Source organism: Quercus lobata, chromosome 5 (assembly GCF_001633185.2).
Source record: "Quercus lobata isolate SW786 chromosome 5, ValleyOak3.0 Primary Assembly, whole genome shotgun sequence".
NCBI lineage: Eukaryota > Viridiplantae > Streptophyta > Magnoliopsida > Fagales > Fagaceae > Quercus > Quercus lobata.
The window spans coordinates 41,098,014-41,117,044 of record NC_044908.1 but is presented as its reverse complement, the minus strand read 5'-3'; the positions used below and the strand labels follow the sequence as shown (position 1 = coordinate 41,117,044).

The 19,031-nt window shown below is 36.1% G+C and overlaps 1 protein-coding gene and 1 pseudogene across 2 annotated transcripts; one reads left to right on the top strand and one right to left on the bottom strand.

The window, feature by feature from the left end:
* The window catches only part of LOC115990477, a 39,249-nt pseudogene extending 22,641 nt beyond the window's left edge, over positions 1-16,608 (bottom strand).
* On the top strand, positions 12-6,193 carry LOC115989495 (endonuclease 1). Of its 2 annotated transcripts, none has more exons than XM_031113184.1 (9): positions 12-171; positions 3,591-3,771; positions 3,868-3,975; positions 4,076-4,131; positions 4,214-4,297; positions 4,407-4,502; positions 4,606-4,670; positions 5,496-5,569; positions 5,890-6,193. In XM_031113184.1, the coding sequence occupies exons 1-9, from the start codon at positions 37-39 to the stop codon at positions 6,012-6,014; spliced, it is 924 nt and encodes a 307-aa protein (XP_030969044.1). In that variant the 5' UTR covers positions 12-36; the 3' UTR covers positions 6,015-6,193. The 2 variants fall into 2 exon arrangements, with proteins under 2 accessions (XP_030969044.1, XP_030969043.1); XM_031113183.1 differs by having other exon boundaries at positions 4,600-4,670.
* Positions 16,609-19,031: the final 2,423 nt, after the last annotated feature.

Genomic DNA, 19,031 nt, shown 5'->3' with positions numbered 1-19,031 from the left:
TTAGTCATAAAAAAAATTTGTTGGTATTTTGAGAGAATGGCCAAGTTTGAGGTTTTGGGGAGATGCTCTCCATTCTGGTTTGTTTTGTTGCTGTGTTTTGCTTTCATGATAGGGCCCGGAGCTCAGGGCTGGAGCAAAGAAGGTCATATTATGACATGTCGGATTGCACAGGTAACGTTGAAATTTTACTTTAATAATAATTTATTTACAGTATCATGAATGGTGAACAAGAGAAAATTCCTATGTTGAAGAAATTGATTCTTTTTAATACTCTTAAAATTAAGTAAAATATACTTTCCATTTTTTTTTTGACGAGTACTTTTCAAAAGTTATTTCAAAGAAAATGGTTTTTGATCAAGCCATCAATTATATACTATAAGAACATTACCATCAGGTCTCTTATAAAAAATGTTATTTGGACACACAAAAAGTTTACTTTATTATTTTAACATACCATTTTACAATTCACCATTTATCGCATCTTCTATTCTTTGATTCTAAACATTAAAATAATATATACAACACATTAAATAATATATTTACTTAAAACCCAGCAAATACACAAATGCACAGCCCAGTGATAGTCGCCACCACCCAAGAACCAACAACCACCACTACAACCACCGCCACAACAACAACCACTGCCACAAACTACAACCACAATCACCGGATCCTCCAACAAATTCCAAATCCAAAAACCTCAACAAGAGAGAGAGAGAGAGAGAGAGAGAGAGAGAGAGAGAGAAAACTCAAAATCTTCGACAAAACCCCAACCCAACAGATCAATCAATGACCAAACTCAACCAACCATCGGCGACGAGAGCTGTGGAGGATGACGTGCTTCAGATCGGTGAGTTTCAAATCAGCGGCGGTTTGAAAATGCACATTTGTTTTTTTTTTTTTTAAATGAAGTTTTCAAAACGCACGTTTTAAAAACGCACCTTCTGAAACAACTTATTCAAACAACTCCTTAGAATATATTTCAAGTGTTATTCTTTCTTAAAAGAAAGTTTGAGTTTATGTTTAGTACCTCTCATAATCAAGAGTTGATTGAAGAGAGGTTGAACCTAAGCGTAGTAAAAAGAAAAATGTCCTATTTGTATGGTTCATATTTTCTAATTTATATTTTAGAAGATGAACCTCAAGGCTTCAAAGAAGCAATATTCACACATGAGGTGCCTCGTTGGAAAAGAGAGCGTAAAAAATGCATTAAACCCATCTTAGAATACCATGCATGGTAATTGGTTGATCTACCACTTGGGAATTTGGGAGTTGATGAAAATATTGACTAGTATAAGGTGAAATTTGTTGTAGAGGCTACAAACAAAAGGAATGTATGAGATTTCTTGAGGAGTTTATGGTTCCTAGAAAGGAAACAAAGTGTGTAGGCTTGTTAAATCCTTATATGGATTAAAGTAAGCTCTAATGCAATGACATGAGAAATTTGACAATTTAATGATGTCAAATGGGTTTAAAATTAATGCGATTGGTGTGTCAATGATATCACAAGAGGGCATGTCATTATGCGAAGAGCATATATAATTGGCAAGTCTCATTAATCTAAACAAACATGCATTGCTGGATACTTGTGCTTGTTCATATATATTGGTAGGGCATGGAGTTATGGTAAGTCTCGACATATTCATCGTAGACATAGTACATGCTCTCAAATGGAAATATTTTTCAGATTATAAAACCAATCTGTAATCAATTGTTTTAGTGGAAAGTAAGTAAATTGTGTGTTTATTGAGGGGGGTGGGATTAAAGCCTATAACCTCAATGTTTCCAAGATGACAACCCAACCTAGTTGATTGGAGATCCCAAGATCAAGGTTTAAAGGGACCACTGAATCATGGAGACTAGTTTTATCACTATTAAGATAGCATCTCCTACGATGAAATAGTGATGCCTACAAGTACAAGCAATGATCAAGGTAAGCTTTGCTTTCAATAATTCTTATATCTTAAAAATCCAAGTGGAGTATAACAAGAAAATAAGAGTCACCTAAATAAGTGTGAAGTGAGCCGCTTCTATGAGAGTTCCAATGATGAATTCTCTAAAGCATGTCATGAAAATATTAGGATATGTTCAAGACCAAAATGAACATAACCATAAGAACGAACTAAGTTCAAAAAGGAGTTGTGTGAATTATATTGTCTTGGTATGCACAAACAGCTGAACAGTTCAAGACATCATGTTCAATGGTTAGTTAGTATATCCAATAATCTTTCAAAAAAGAAGGAAATGAACAGAATAACATATGAGTTTATATGCTCATAGGTTTGACTTTAGGTCGGGTTTTAGGCATGTGTGGTTTGACTTTAGGTTGTGTTTTAGGCATATGTGGACTGGGCCCTCTTATCCAAATAATAATATTTTATTATTTTAATTTTTGAGTCAGTAAGACTATGCACAACAATTTATTCTGAATAGGGTGTCTGTTCACCAATGTACGTATTCATAATCCTTCTTTCATGAAACTACTTTGACTAAGAAATTCTCCAAAAGAAAATACATTTATGCATACATCTGCATAAAGTCAAAGAGAGAGAAAGAGACACATTTCAATTCGTTGAGCATGAAGATTGAAATGTCTTCTTCTATGTGGTGTTAATTATTTTATTCTGGGAGGCAGACATTAGTGAATCTCTAAGCCCCACTGAATGTGCGAGGGCCAATATCTGCCTTAAGGAGATTGTGTCAAACACAAGAATCAATTAGTTTTGCATCTTTAATTCTTTAGAAATCTGGTATGTGAATTATTTCATTATTGTATAGTTTTCTTAATTTAGTCATTATTCTTGCTTTTGAATTTTGTGTTCTTGTTTATGATTAGGTCTGCATATTATTCTTATTTGTATAATCACAAAATGTAAATTGTTTCTGATATATATCCAACACTAGTTACTTTAGTTAATTAAGTATGTTTTTGTCAAATAAAAAACCCGAGATCAAATTCTATGCAACTAAAAGAATTCATTAATGTCTTGATTTCATGGTAAAAGACAATCATCATGAAACTGACATTATAGATTCAAATCTCTGAAAATAATAATAGTAATAAATAGTAACTATATTAAATAGAAAAATTTTCTGTTTAATGAAATTAAAAGTTTTTTTTTTTTTTTTTTTAATTTTTAGGAAAATTGAAAGTTAGTCTTATTATTGGTGGAATATGAAGCCAAGACACTTTAAGAATGACTTGGTGTGGGCAGGGCCTTGTTTCAGAAAGATCAAAGGCCCAAAAGTGTTAAAAGGGGTTACAAATCACCTAAATGTAGGTTTGGCCATTTGGGGCAACCTTGCTGGCTCCTACGCTTTTTCTATGATCAGGTCCAATCCTATGAGAATAGTGTGTGGCCCAGAATTCATTCAATTAATCATTTTAGAGTGGGTGAGTACACAAGAACAAAGACATACGAGAGAGAGAGAGAGAGAGAGATGCAATCAAATGTGTAAAATCTCCAAGGAATAATTGCGGCTTCATCGTCTTTAAAAATAATTAAATAACAATAAGTTGTACACCACAATCAATCAAATATAATGATGATGACTAACAAATTGCTACTACTTGCTTGCTTAATTAATAGGGTCTTCTAGGATCTGAGGCATTAGAAGCTATTCAAAACTTATTGCCCCTTAATGTCAATGGCGACCTGTCGGCCCTTTGTACATGGCCTGACCAAATCCGGCATTGGCATAAATATCGGTGGACAAGCCCACTTCATTTCATTGACACACCCGATGATGAGTGCACTTTCAATTATCAAAGTAAGCCAAATATTTTCTTCTTTTTGGTGATATAAGTATATTTGCAATTAATTTTTTTTTTATTAAAAAAAAAATGTTTACATGGCATGGGGTTAGGGGACTGTCATGATCCGCATGGAGTGGAGGACATGTGTGTTGCAGGTGCCGTTCAAAATTTCACCTCTCAGCTTGTGCACTACAGAGAGGGAAGTGCTGATCGTAGATGTAAGGAAATCCAATGAAACAAAATTTGATTGTATAGTTTGTCCTAATTAATTATATATAAGATTGTTTTGGTTTAGCAGTTCCATGTGTATATTTGCAGATAATATGACTGAGGCCTTGTTATTCTTGTCACACTTCATGGGAGATATCCATCAAGTATGTGAGAATTTTAACATCTTTTTTCTTTGATAAAATTATCACTTGTCCAAAAAAGATCATTTTTTTTTTCTTGATTTAGCCAATGCATGTCGGATTTACAAGCGATGAAGGAGGCAACACCATAAATCTACGCTGGTTTAGGCATAAATCTAATCTGCATCATGTAAGCTGCCTAGATAGGATCTCCATAATAAGTGATAATGTATGTGGCTTTTTTAAGTTTTTGAAAACTCTTCATAGTTTAAATAACTCTCTATTAACTTTACGTACAGGTATGGGATAGGGAGATCGTTCTAACTGCTCTATCAGATTATTATGAAAAAGACATGGACCTCCTCCAAAAAGACATAGAGGGAAACTTCACCGATGTAAGACCAACTAATTAATTTCCTCACTAGCATTTAAGAAACAAGATTCATTTTTTCCAATAATGAAATTAGTTGCTTTTGATTATTAACTATATAGTTACAGGGAATCTGGTCTTCTGATGTTTCATCATGGGAACATTGCGATGATATTCTTTCATGCGTAACCAAGTGATTCTCTCTCTCTCTCTCTCTCATACCCTTCATTCAGATTTATTTTTCAACAGATGCTTCTTGCAAAATTTCTAAAAAATTAAAGATCAATAACTATGTCATTAATAAATTTTTTAAATTGTAAGTTTTTGAAGTTTAAAATTATATATAAAATATAATCTTATAGATCATATAGTAAATAATATCCGATTGATACAAAATTTGACATGTGTATTAAGAGCGTAAAGAATATATAATTCAACGGTTAGATTTAAAAATATGTAATAATGTTTATTTTATTGAGTGAGGTTGTAGTCTTAGGTTACAACTTTACTCAATATTTTTTTATTAGAGGTGAATTTTAACAAATTTATTATTGGATTACATATTCTTCTTATATTCTCCATACTTGCAAAATTTCTAGAAAATTAAAAATCAATAACAATGTCATCAATAATTTGTTTAAATTGCAAGTTTTTGTAGTTTAAAATTATGCATAAAAAAACTTATAGATTATATAGTAAATAATATTCAATTAACACAAAATTTGACATGCGTATTGAGAGCATAAAGAATATGCAATGCAATAATTAGATTTTAAAAATACGTAGTAATGCTTATTTTATTGAGTGAGGTTGTAGTCTTATGCTACAACTAGTTTTGTTGTTAAACTTTGTCCATACACAAAACATCCTTTACACATGCATGTAGGAATGCAAACACACAAACAACACAAATACACACGGATAACACAAACACACCCCTTAGCTCTTACAAATCACTTTCCAACTTCGATTTTTTTCCCCTCTCTTTCTTTTTTCCCTAATGGTGGTCTATATGCAGGTGGGCTGTAGAGAGCATAAACATAGCTTGCAAATGGGGTTACAAAGGAGTTGACCCTGGTACAACTCTAGCAGGTATGCAAATCCCCCTCACATCATAAACACCAAAGCCAGTTTAAAATGGAAAATTATTCCTGTCAATCCATTACCAATTACAGCATGCTAGATCTAGCAAATTGAGGGTATATTTCAATCTTCTTGTTTGAAATTTATGTATTTAGGATTGTCCATTTGTTCCAATTTCTCAAGCATAAAATAAAAAAAAGAATATTACAATTTCGACCATCATCAAATTACAAAACAAATCAGGGCATAAAAAAGTGATTAACAGCTAGCCTTGTTTCAAATTATTAGGATGACATGGTAGTTAATTTGCATATTTTGTGTGCTTTCAGATGATTACTTCGACTCAAGGATGCCAATCGTTATGAAACGAATTGCTCAGGGTGGAGTTCGATTAGCTATGATTTTGAACCACGTTTTTGGTGACACTGATGAAGGATTTGCAATAGCTACTTAAAGCAGTTCATCAACACAAAAATACTTGAATATTCTTCATTTTCTTTTGTTGACCAATAATTGCTTTTAACTCAACTTGTTAATAATTGTTAATTTGTATTTGATGACTGATCCTGTAGGTTAGTCATTCATCCCTAGTTTAGTTTATAGATTCAAATAAGAGAACCTCTACTTCATTCAGATATGAAATTGTTGCTTCCACACCCCTCTAGCACATGTACAAGCCATATATATAAGAAATAGAGAACAGTGTAACAATTTCAAGCGTGGAATAACATTTTTCTAATGATTCTGTAGTGCATTCCACAACATATCATGATGAATAATACTATGTCATCCTAATTTGAAACAATGCCAGCTTTGGGATTCCCCAATTTTGCTTAAGAAAGTGAAAGAAGCCCATAATTTGCTGAACTGCATCCAAAAGTTTTGTTAGTGGTTGGGCCAAGCAGTGAATGAACCAGGAGACGTGAATTTTTTTCTTCCAAAAGATTTAGGGCAAAGATATGAATCGAATATGTTCATGATTTCTGTTATATCCCAAGGCCACATGGAAGATAATTATGCAGCAACTAATGAAGTTTAAATTTGAATAATGAATTAGCAGTAGTAGATTAGGTTGTTATTGTTTCAAATTTGTATTTGATAGGAGATAGTTACTATTTTTTAGAATAGTTATTGTCTCATTATAAGCATTATTTATGTTGTATGAAAGAATGAATGGAACTCAAGTAGAAAATTAACCAAAAAAGTCTATTCTCCCTCTCAAGTTTGGGAGGTTAGTCACCTCAAATTGAGTAAGTTATATTTAGGGATGACAATTTCTACTCAACCCACGAGTACCCGACCAGACCCTAATGGGTCGGGTTTTACTCGACTCACGAAACAGTAGGGTCGGTTTGGGTTTTTAAAATAAAACCCAAAGCGGGTTTAAGTCGGGTTCGGGTTTTAATGATACCTGCCCCAAACCCGACCCGTTAAACTAAATTACCAAAAAACCTACTATATATATAAACTTATTTAGTCAAGACCCTAATCCTTTCCTATCTCATTCTCTCATTCTCATCTTTGAGTCGCCACCCACCCTCTCTCAATCTCCAATCACTCTCACGGTCACAGCCTCACTGTTGCCCCCCTCAACTCCTCAAGCCATCACTCTCACCGACCCGCATAGCCACAGTCAGGACCTCACGGCCTTACCACCCCCCCCCCCCAATCGCTCCCACTCTCCCTCCTCCCAACACCTTCAATGATATGTTCATCTCGTTTTTTTTTTTTTTTTTTTAATTTTATTTAATTTTATTTTTTTTATTTGGGTTCATTCAGGTTTGGGACCTTTGCCTTCATTAGGGTTTGGGTTCCTGTTAGAGTTTGGGTTCATTGCCATTCCTATTTCTCAATAATATGTTCTCTCTCTTTTTCTTTTCTTTTTTTGGTGATTTATGTGTTTGTGTTTGTGTTAGGATTTATGTTTGTGATTTTGAAAGGGAAAATTATGAATCTAAAATTTTTGTGTTTGTGTTTAGGGTTTTGGTGGCTACTGTCCGATTGAAGAACATGATCTTAGGGTTTTTGTTTTTGGGTTTCTGATCTAGATTAATGAACATGATCTTGGCCTCTTGGGATTTTTTTGGGGGTTTTTGATCTAGATTGATGAACATGATCTTGGGGTTTTTGTTTGGGTTTCTAATCTAGGTTTTTGGAGGTTTAGGGCTTTAGGCAAACTCTTTTTTTTTTTTTTTTTTAGGCCATGGATTGGGCCTTGAAGTGGCATGGGCTGGGTGGGGCTCGCGGGGCCCAACGGGGTGGGTTTGGGTCCTAAAAAAAACTCGTTTATTAAATGTGCCGAGTTTGGGTTTCGAGGCAGGCCCGCAAGTCGGGTTCAAGCATAAAGATACCCAACCCGACCTGACCCGTTGCCATTCCTAGTTATCTTTTATTGGGGAGATTACACTTTACTACTCTAAGCTATGCATCAGATTACGCTGTGCACCCTAAAGGGCTTAAACTATTCAAACACACATTTTACACCTTAAACTGTCAAACTTATTACACTTTGCATCCCGATGTTACTTTTGCTATTATGTTTAATGAATCTTACTACACGTGACAAGCACATGCATTTTGTTTAGATAGAATTAACTTAAAAGACTGAAACACCCTTATTTAAAATCAATTAAAATGAAAGCCAATTTTTTTCCACTTCTCTCCCTATCTTATGTGCATGCTAGCCTTCCCCAAATTCAAATTCTTGTAAAACTTAAATTCCCAATTCGAAAATTGCTTATGCACCACCACCACTCCACCATATCTCTGCCGTCCCTCCAAAAGCGCGACACCATCTCTCCTCCATCCAAATCGGAACCTCGCACTCTCGCTTCATTGCATGTGTGTCTTGTGTCCTCACGGAGAGCTGGAAAAACTATTGAGGAGATTTTTATCATAATAATGCTCAAGTAATAGAGTTAAAGATAAACAATTGCAAGTACATCCCTACTGCGAGGGATAACAGATTCACCTTAAGGTCAACTTGATGGGGGTCACGGCAAACGCTTTGAGGTTTTCTTTTCAGCCCTAAAAAAATTGATCTTTGAGCCGCTTATGGAGAAGTTAAGGGTGCCTCAAATTCGGAGAGTGCAGGAAATTATGTACTGAATGGGGTCAATGGGTACTTAATAAACCAGGAAATGCCTCTAACTAATTATCTTGATATGTTTAAGTTCAGCACCGAGGTACATTTTGATCAGAGTATACATGTCTAGCACATTGCAACAGACCTCTACTCTAAATTCTAGGCTTTTTTATAAGCTTTTTGAATGACTTGTTATTACTAGAATCTTGGATTGTATTTAGACACTTGAGGTTAAGAGAGAAAATCAAAAATAGAAATATAGAGAAAATCTTGATTTTCATGGGTTAATTAGACTAGTATCTACTAGTATGACTTTAGGTTGAGTCATGTATGAGTATGACCCTGGAAGCTCATTTGGATTCGCAGTCATTCTGTGCAAATTGTAAAGTAAGCAAGTGGAAGTTTCGAAAGGTTTGATTTTGATGTGTTTGGTTGCCAAGAAATTGAAAGGAAAAAAAAAAAATTTGCAGATTAAGATTTAAATTTTTTTTTTTTTCATTTTTCTTGTAAATTGAGGAATGAAGATTAATGTTTTATTTAATTTTTTTTTTTTGATGTGGCAATTTTTAAATGTCCAGTAACTTTTTATTATTATTATTTTATAAGAAAAATGTTATATTCACAACATTTTCACAATAAATCATAGGTAGCAATTGTTACTTACTAGTCCTAATTTGAACTCACAACTGAATTTATTTTGTTGTCTACCAATAATAACCTATTACATAATATAAATTTTTTTTGTGATCGGAAGCTCAAATCTCTCTCCCTTTCTATTTTGCTCTCAACAAAACAAAACAAATCAACAAAACATAAAAATTCAAAAAAAAAAAAAAAAACTTGATTTTTTTTTTGTTAATATCACTATTTTTTATTTTTATTTTTTAAATCTTCATCTTAGGCCCCAAGATGCATATAGCCACCCCTAGTGAGTTGACAGTAGGAATCAAATTGATTACTATCAAAATGTAAGAACCAACATCACATCCATCAAGTTTCTCTAGTCATTAAGAAATTCTAGGCACTCCTAACTTCTCTTAGGTAGTAGAATAGTTGTCCCTTCTAGTAAGGCTTTGGGTCCCTAAGGTAATACTGTTATCTGTAGGGTTTGTGGTTTTCTTTTCAGGGTTTTAGGAAATAGGAGAGTTTGTTCTAGGGTTTGAGGTTTTTTTTTTCCCCTTTAAGGTTTTTCAGAAAAACATGAGAGTTTTGTTCTCTTCCAACTGTGATGGAGAGTCTAACAAAACATTGGAGCAATCTCTCTTTAAATGATAGGGAAGGTAGAGGACTTTATCTAACCAAGGAGAGGGATCCACAAAGTTCATCATTGCTGCGAAGTTTCTCACAAAACTAGTACTGAATACTGAAGCAATCATTAGAACTTTTAATCCGTTGTGGTGATCTAGAAACGAATTTGAGGTCAGGAATATAGGTGACCATGTAGTGTTATTCCTATTTGAAGAAAAAGAAGAGGTTGATAAGATTCTAGCAAGCGAGCCATGGAGTTTTGATAAACATCTTATGATGTTGCAGAGATATGAGAAAGAACCCCGATTAAAGATTTGGTCTTGGACAAAGTTTCGATATAGGTTCAGTTTCACAATATCCTAGCAAGCTTTTATGAAAATGGATGTAGCTAAAGAGATATGTAAGGTTGTAGGGGTGGTAGATAAGTCCGCAGAGGATTCGGAGGTGGAAAGGGGGGGGGGGGGGAGATTTTTTAGGGTTCATGTAACAGTGGATGTCTCCTTACCTCTTTGTCACGACCATATTATTTCTCTGGAGGAAGGGACTAAGACTTGGGTTTCCTTTAAATATGAGAGGTTACCTAACATCTTCTACTGGTGCAGTGTTTGAATCATGTTAATAAAGATTGTAATTGATGGATAGAGAGTGACAGAACTTTGACCAAGGAAGATCAAGAATATGGTCCATGGATACGCGCAAGTCTAGTAGATATGTTTCGAAAATCTATGGTTAGGGTGCTAGGACCTAGGTTTTTATGAATATAGGAAGAAGAAAGCCTCTTCGAGAAAAAATCAAAAGTGACGGTGAGGCACCTTTGATGATTGAAAAGAGCTGAGCAAACCCATCTCTAGTTGGTCAAGTACAAGATATGGAAAGTGTTTAGTTTTTTTTGGGCAGGGGGGGGGGGGAATAAATGAGAATCTTTTTTCAAAAGAGTCAACTGAAGGAAAATTGTAAAGTTGTGATTTACAACTATGTTTTATACTGGCTTTATTCCATGACATAAAGTGTTGTAATTGCATTAATTTTGTTCCTTGTATTTTGTGGGATTTTATTGTATTGGGTTTAGTATTAAGTTAGTGAACAATCAAGCATGAAATGAAGATCAATGCAGTTTCACGATTAGCTCGCAAGAAGTTCACGAGAAAGGTTCCTGTGAAAAGGGCATGTGAGAAGCACATGCTGGAAGCTAAAGAGTCAAGTGCCAGGCTGCATTTCGTGAGTACTTTGCAAGACAGGCCATCTCGCGAGGTACCCGCGAAACTCTCTGCCTAGAGAATTTTAAGTGTGATTTTCTTACCCTTCACCCATACTATATATACCCTTATTACCCACAAAAGTAAAGGAGGCTATTTTAAGAGAGAAAACCCTAGATAGGTTTCCACAACACAACACACTCATCTTTTAGAGAGAGAGAGCTACTCATTTGTAGTGAGAAATCATTGTAGTCTCTTCTCCTTCCCTCTCTCATTGTCATACCTTGAGAGAAGATTTATACCAAAATACAACCCACACCTATTCAGAGTGTAGAGAGTGTTTTGGAGCTTGGGAAGTTTTGGGGATTTGCCAAAAGAAGCCGGTGAGACTTGGTGGATGCAATCGGGTGGTATTGCGGGATTTGGAAAGCTTGTGAAGACAAGACTCTGAGAAGTCCATTGGTAGCAGGAGCTTGGAAGGCTCAAGTACATTGGGTAGACTAGGCTTGGAGGGTCTTTCATTATTTGTGTACTCCAACTTATTCACTAGTGGATCGATTTCAACTTAGAGGATCGCGAAAAGGTTTTTCGCCGAGTTCTTCGATTTCCTCTTTGATAACACATCTTGGTGTTATCTTATGTTTGCATCTCTCTTCCCTTACTCTTGTACTTTACATTTATTGTTTATTGTTCATGTTTATGCACTAGAGTAGTTCCGGTGATTACGCTTCATTTACTCTTGTTCTGCACTTAGATAAGTTAGAGTAAAAGCAATCTAGCCGTAATTTTAAAATTGGGGTCTAAACAAGCTCGTGTGTTTTAGCACAAATTTGAGCTTTCAACAGCCAATTTCAAATCCAATTAAAGATAGTCTAGCCAGTCATAGAGAAGATTTGGATAGCAGGATTTTCGAGATTGACCATGAATTAAGGAGATTTAATGATGCTGAAAATAATATTCTCGGTTTTAAGGTGTATCCTAACAAGGTAACTGTCCACAAGGTTATCAAAATCGGGATCCTACGTAAGATTGTGGGAGGTATGTGGGATCGTGAATCGTAGGATCGGATTGTGGATCGTAAGATCCTACATTATTTAAGGAAAAAACAAAAAATACACATTGGTATGTTAAATAATCACATAAATTATACATTCATTGATATAATTACCATACATCATTACATCCATTTGCAAGCATCATTTAAAGAGGCCAAAAACCTCAAAATGTGACACTCTATTGGGATATTTTATTTGAGTCCAACTGACACTCTCTCTACATTAGAGTGGAAAAACTTGGTCTATTGGGATTTTATTTTTCATTTGGGTCCAACTGAGGCTTCTGTCAAGTTAAAGAAGATTATAAGAAACCAAAGTTGTTTAGGATCATCAAAATCATGCGATCCTACCGATCCTGAACGATCGCTAAGATCCTTGAAAGATCTAGATCGTTTTGAGTAGGTGGAATCATAAAATCATAGGATCGTAAGATCCAGATCGAGATTTTGACAACCATGACTGTCCATGATCCTTATCGGGATAAACTTGCAGAGAATCTCATTATTTTTGAAACTCTACCTATGTCACGTGATCAACTGGTTTTAGGAAGAAGTGGGCATGAGCCTATTGCTATGTCTAATAATATCCCAAAGATGAAACCCGTAGAGAACTTGAACCAAGTCTACATTGGCAAAAAATGGAAAAAGCTCGTAAAAGGTATAGGGAATGCCATTCCTCCACAACTAATACTCCGCATCCGTAATGGAAAGCAAGGCAAGCATGAACATCGAAGGGTCCTTCAAAACCTGTGGGGCATCCTTACCCACCAACTAATAGCGTACCCTCTCCATCAAGTAGAGCGCCCTCAAGCTAGCACCTTCAAACAGCTGAGTGATCCCAAAAGTGACAAGAGTAGCCACCTCTAAGTTTGGGGCCGTAACATGAGAAGCATCGAATTCCTAGCTCACCTTATCGGAAGATAGCCCATTGAAATGAGCCCTAATTGAAGAGAAGCTCTTCAGATTTATATCCGCACCACGAGCAATGAGACCGTATTGAGTGGCACAACACTGGAAAGGAAAAGATAGATATGACAGTTTGCAAGATGATAGTTTACAAGAAAAGCAGTTGCAAGATGTAGATGTGAACAGTTTGCAAGATGAAGATGTAGATACAGTTTATAAGAGCATGATATGCTGTTTTCTTAAGCCTAAATAACATGAGGATGAAAATAATTGCAAAAGAAAAGAAAAGAAAACTAACCTCAAGAAACTTTGAAGGCCTCACAAGCTGGTGCAGAGTCCCCTGGCTGAGCGTGTCCAAGGAAGAGTACAAGTAGGCAAGACATGCCTTCCCCCAATTGGCCTCTCGAACCTCCGCAAAGTCACGGAAGAGAGGGTTAGCCACCTTAGAGATACCATCTGCCCTTTATTGGCAAAGAGATATGCCCCTAGAAGGTACAACAAGAAGGCCATAACCATACGGGCACAGTCGTCAGCCGTCACCTATGGGGAAGCTTGTAATCCATCTCAATGTCGAAATAGTGGATTGTCTCGGTGCTGTACCTCCTCCTGGACAAGTCTATACCTAGTTAAGTGCCTAACTCACCCTCCAAGTTTATGAGAGCCCCATCGCACCTTAGTTCAGTCATGCGATGGAAGTCATGGGGAGTCACAGTCATCTCCCTATCAGTAATGTGGAAGGTGTGGGTAGTGTCACACCACCTCTCAGCCAGAGACTACACTAGAATGGCATTGGCAAATTGGGGATTTTTTGATGTATGGTCCGGCTTTGGCAAAACAAAATCATGATGAGGAAAGTTGTTGTGAGGCATCAAAGAAGAGGAGGGTGGTTTCCCATAATGACAAGAAAAATGTCAATGTATTGGTGGAGGTTGTTTCATAGTCCTGCCAAAACCAATGAGTCTCTTAGTTTGGAACTGTCGTGGGCTTGGAAGCTTACAAACAGAATAAGAGCTCATGGATTTAATATAGGCACAAGAGCCAAAAATATGGCTGGATAAAGCTAGGCTAGAAAAAAAAAAGTCACGAATTAAATATGGAGGCATGTTGGAGGTTTCAAGGGTAGGTAGAGGAGGAGGTGTGGTAGTTTTTTGGAAGTTTGATTTTGATTTTACAGTTGATAGGTATTCCCCGAATCATATTGGTGCAATTATTAATTAAGGGAAGGAGAATGAACGGAGGTTTACGAGGTTCTATGGGGAGCCAGATACAAAGAACCACCATGTTTCTTAAGCAACTTAGGCTAAAACTAAGGCACTCGGTGCCATGGCTTTGCACTAGAAGCAGATGTCCTTAGTTGTCATCCTCCTTGACCAAGTCTCACAATTCTCCCCAAGATCCTCTCGATAAAAGCCAAGGTATTTCACCATCATCACTAGGAACTCCATGGCGATCACCAAATTCAGTGAACTCAACAAGATCCATCTCTTTAATTTTGAGTTTGAGGTCACGATAATGTGTTGGCTGATATTGATTGGGAGAAACATTGAGGGGAAGAAGCAACTAGAGCCTCTCATATAGCCATATTTGAGGAAGCGAAAAAGAAAGCATAAGTGTTGAGTAGAAAAAAGGAGAGATAAAAAGGAAAAAGAGAGAGAAATATTCAAAGATGATGTAAGGAGCCTTGATGGGTTGAAAACCGAAAGGCATCCATGCAAAATTAGAGGAATCTAGCTAGGTTGATAACCTAGGCAAAAATTAGGGATTATACCTAAACAAGAAGGGGACTCCCTGAAAAGAATGCTGCTTCCACACTATGAACTGAATCCAAGCCATTGAGGGTTTTAGCCAAGATAAGGATGATTGGGGTTCCCCTCCCTAGATTGTTGACCACCGAAAGAATTCTTGGGTCTGCATGAGGTTTCTCATGCACCAAGAAGTACCTCGCAAGGATAGAAAGACAAAAGGCATTGACAATAAGAGCGCTTCACCCTGGCCAAAGGGACAACCTGTTGAGAAAAATACTTGAAGACCGTTTGAACATTCAACTTATCAAGTGTTCACCATCTTTTGGCCATAGCTAGAGGAACCCCCAAGAGTTGATGAGCCATGTCAGAAAGATCTTCTTCGAGAGTGGGAAGGATAATAGAACTAAGGTTTGGCTCACCCAGATTGCACTAAATTCTTCAAGAGTGGGGCATAATTCCACGCCATTGAATTGAAAGACATGCCAAGTAGGGATCCAAAATTTAGCATAATCATGAAGAAAAGGCTCGTTCACCTTAATTTGATGGCAAAATTGCTAAAAATAGCAATTTAGCTTTTTTAGCGCCACCAATACTAATGCTCTAATGCCTTATGAATGGTGTGTGGTGGAAATGGAAGGAGAGGAAACCTGTTTTGGATTGGAAGATTGTGAACATAGCCCATTTACTTAGCAGCAGCACAAAAATATTTTGAATCAACGAATTAGGCTCCACGTCATATAGGAACCGTGAAATAGTGGTCCAAACGCCTTTAGGGGCAAGCGCCACATTCTTATAATAGAAATAGGGAGGTCTAATAGTAGCCTTTAGGAGTGTTCTATGAATATAGGGTGTGATTTATTAGGGACACCAAATTCAATCATTGGTTTTTGAGAGATGAATTGTTTCATCATCATCAAGGAGCACCTTTTTTTTTTTTTTTTTTTTTTTTTTTTTCTTTTTCACATCTCAAAATCGTACTGTTTTCTTTTCTTGTGCTTAGCAGAATCATTGCATGGAAGCTTAAGCCTTGGCTTTTCTTCAACAAGCATATGAGCATCCGTTACCTTAGACATTTGAGCAGCATAGATAAAATCTGCCAACCCCGCAAGTGATGCATCGAGGCCACATCTCTCTAATGCTATTGAAGCCTCATCTCTTGTGTACCCATTACTCATTAAGGATGACAATTTATTGCCCTCATCAAACATGGTATTTGTGATTTCCTCATTTATTAGACCAACTGTCAACATCAGAGAAATCATCAAGAAAGCTTCAAGAGTCAAGTATATAAAGATTGTATTTAGAATTTAATCTGTATTTTCCTCTCAATTTTTTTTGTAATCTAGCTTTGTGCAAAGTTGAGGTTTCCAAGTTCTATAAGATGAGAAAGCAAGAAATGCTCTCCGATTCTAAAGCTACCTTCGGTAAAAATAATAATGTACTACTACTACTACTACAACAACAACAACAAAGTCTCTATCAAAACCTCCATCGTTTAGTTAAAATTTGAACCAAAATTGCTTTGTGGTAAAAACCACAAAAGGAAAATTTGGTCAAAGAAAGAAAACCAAGCTACGTGCAGGAAAAAAAAAAAAAAAAAAACTCTAGAGCAAGAAAATTTAGGAGAGAAGTTATCAATTTCTCGCTCGTCTTCATTGCCAATCACAGTTATCACCCTCGACACCAAAAGCATCACCATTAATTTCTCTGTAATCTCTAGCTTTGTGCAAAGTTGAGGTTTCTAAGCTCTTTGAGATAAGAAAACAAGAAATGTTCTCTGATTCTGAAGTTATCAATTTCCTGCTCGTCTTCATTGCCAATCATAGTTATCACCCTCGACACCATTCATTTCTCTGTAATCTCTAGCTTTGTGCAAAGTTGAGGTTTCCAGGCTCTTCGAGATGAGAAAACAAGAAATGTTCTCTGATTCTGAATCTACCTTTGGTAAAAACAATAATCTACTACTATTACAAAGTCTCTATAAAATCCTCCATTGTTCGGTCAAAATTTGAACCAAAATTTTTTGTGGTAAAAACCACAAAAAGAAATTTGGTTAGAGAAAGAAAACCAATCATAGTTATCACCCTTGACACCATTCATTTCTCTATAATCTCTAGCTTTGTGCAAAGTTGAGGTTTCTAGGCTCTTCGAGATGAGAAAACAAGAAATGTTCTTTGATTTTCAAGCTACCTTTGGTAAAAACAATAATCTACTACTATTACAAAGTCTCTATAAAATCCTCCATTGTTCGGTCAAAATTTGAACCAAAATTTTTTGTGGTAAAAACCACAAAAAGAAATTTGGTTAGAGAAAGAAAACCAAACATGCAGGAAAAAAAAAAAAAAAAAAAAAAAAAAAAAAAAAAAAAAAAAAAAAAAAACTCTAGAGCGAGAAAATCTAGGAGAGAAGTTAAAGAAAAAGTTATCAATTTCCTGCTCGTCTTCACTGCAAGTCGCAGTTGTCACCCTTAACACTAAAAGCATCCCTATCCATTTCTCTATAATCTCTAGCTTTTTGCAAAGTTGAGGTTTACAAGCTCTTCGAGATGAGAAAGCAAGAATGCTTTCTAATTCTAAAGCTACACTTGGTAAAAACAATAATGTACTAATACTACTACAAAATCTCTGTAAAAACCTCCATCGTTCAGTTAAAATTTGAACAAAAATTGTTTTATAATTTTGTGGTAAAAACCACAAAAAGAATTTTTCCAAAGAAAGAAAATCAAACTACATGCAGGAAAAAAAAAAAAAAAAATCTAGAGCAAGAAAATCTGAGAGAGAGATAAGTTATCAATTTCTTGCTCATCTTCACTGCCAGTCACAGTTGTCACCCTCAACACCAAAAGCATCCCCATCTATTTCTCTATAATCTCTAGCTTTGTGCAAAGTTGAGGTCTCTTAGTTCTCCTAGATGAGAAATCAAGAAATGCTCTTTGACTCTGAAGCTAACTTCGGTAAAAATAATAATAATATACTACTACTACTACAAAGTCTTTGTAAAAACCTCCATTGCTCAGTTTAAATTTGAACCAAAATTTTTTTGTGGTGAAAACCATAGAAGGAAAATTTGTGCAGAGAAAGAAGACCAAGCTACATGCAAAAAAAAAAAAAAAAAAAATCTAGAGCGAGAAAATATAAGAGAGAGAGAGAATGTTGTAACTATAGAGGAACCCCCTATCTAACCATAATAGGAAAGGAGTGGTAGCTGTTGTGATTCATGAAAGTGCAGGAGACGTGGAAGGAGAAGAAGCAAGGGAATCCTTCCTCCCAAATATTGTGAGGACCTTATAGAGAAACTCAAAGTTCAGATCTTTGTTTAACCAATTGTGATTTGGGCTATAGAGGAAAGGAGGTTGGCCACAAAATCCCTCATACGTATAGCAGTAGATGCAAGATTGGAATGCTTTGCAGCAGAAACTCTTGCAAGCAGAGCTTTTTTTAAGACAACCAATTTAGTGACCTTCATAGACAAAGTTATGGAGGTTGAATATCTAGATCATAGAAGACCGCTTTACTTAATAGCCGTTATAAATGGTATCCAAATTGGAAGAGCATTAGTAAAGACGTGAGCCTTTCTTAATCTTATTGCCTTAAGCACGTTTTGAGACTATGGGAATGGTTGACAAGAGGATTTTGGGGCCAACCATGGAAGTAACAAGTTTTTGTGGAGTTGCAGAGTCCACTGAAGGATACATACAGTTGACCTTTGGAGTAGGCCTTATAGCTGCCCTGACTCAATTCCACGTGATCAATTCAGAAGTTTCCTATCGTATCCTATTGGGGCAACCATGGATTCATAAGCATCATCTAGTTCCCTTGACTTATCATCAATTCATGAAAGGGAGGCTAAATGGAAAACCTATAAAAATTGTTAGGAATCCAAGTCCCTTCAACTGGAATGAAGTAAATTTTGTGGAAACTATGTTTTATGATGAGCTAGCACCAATTGAAGAATGTTTTGTCTAGGTTCCTGGGAGCACCCATCCTAGAAGAAGAGGAGGAGGAAAGCAATGAACACGATGTAAGGAACCATCTTAATAGAAAAAGGCAAAAAAGAGAGGAGGTAAGTTCATCCAATTCGCGATGTTGTGTGATCATTCACAAACCTGTTGGAAGAGTGGTGTATCATTTATGAAGATGCGTGGGACTTGAATGCAACTCGCAAGAGGGTACCAAAACACCATGTATGCCATCTTGCATGGTAGCACAAGGAGAGGCCTCTAAGGAGCCCAAGGATG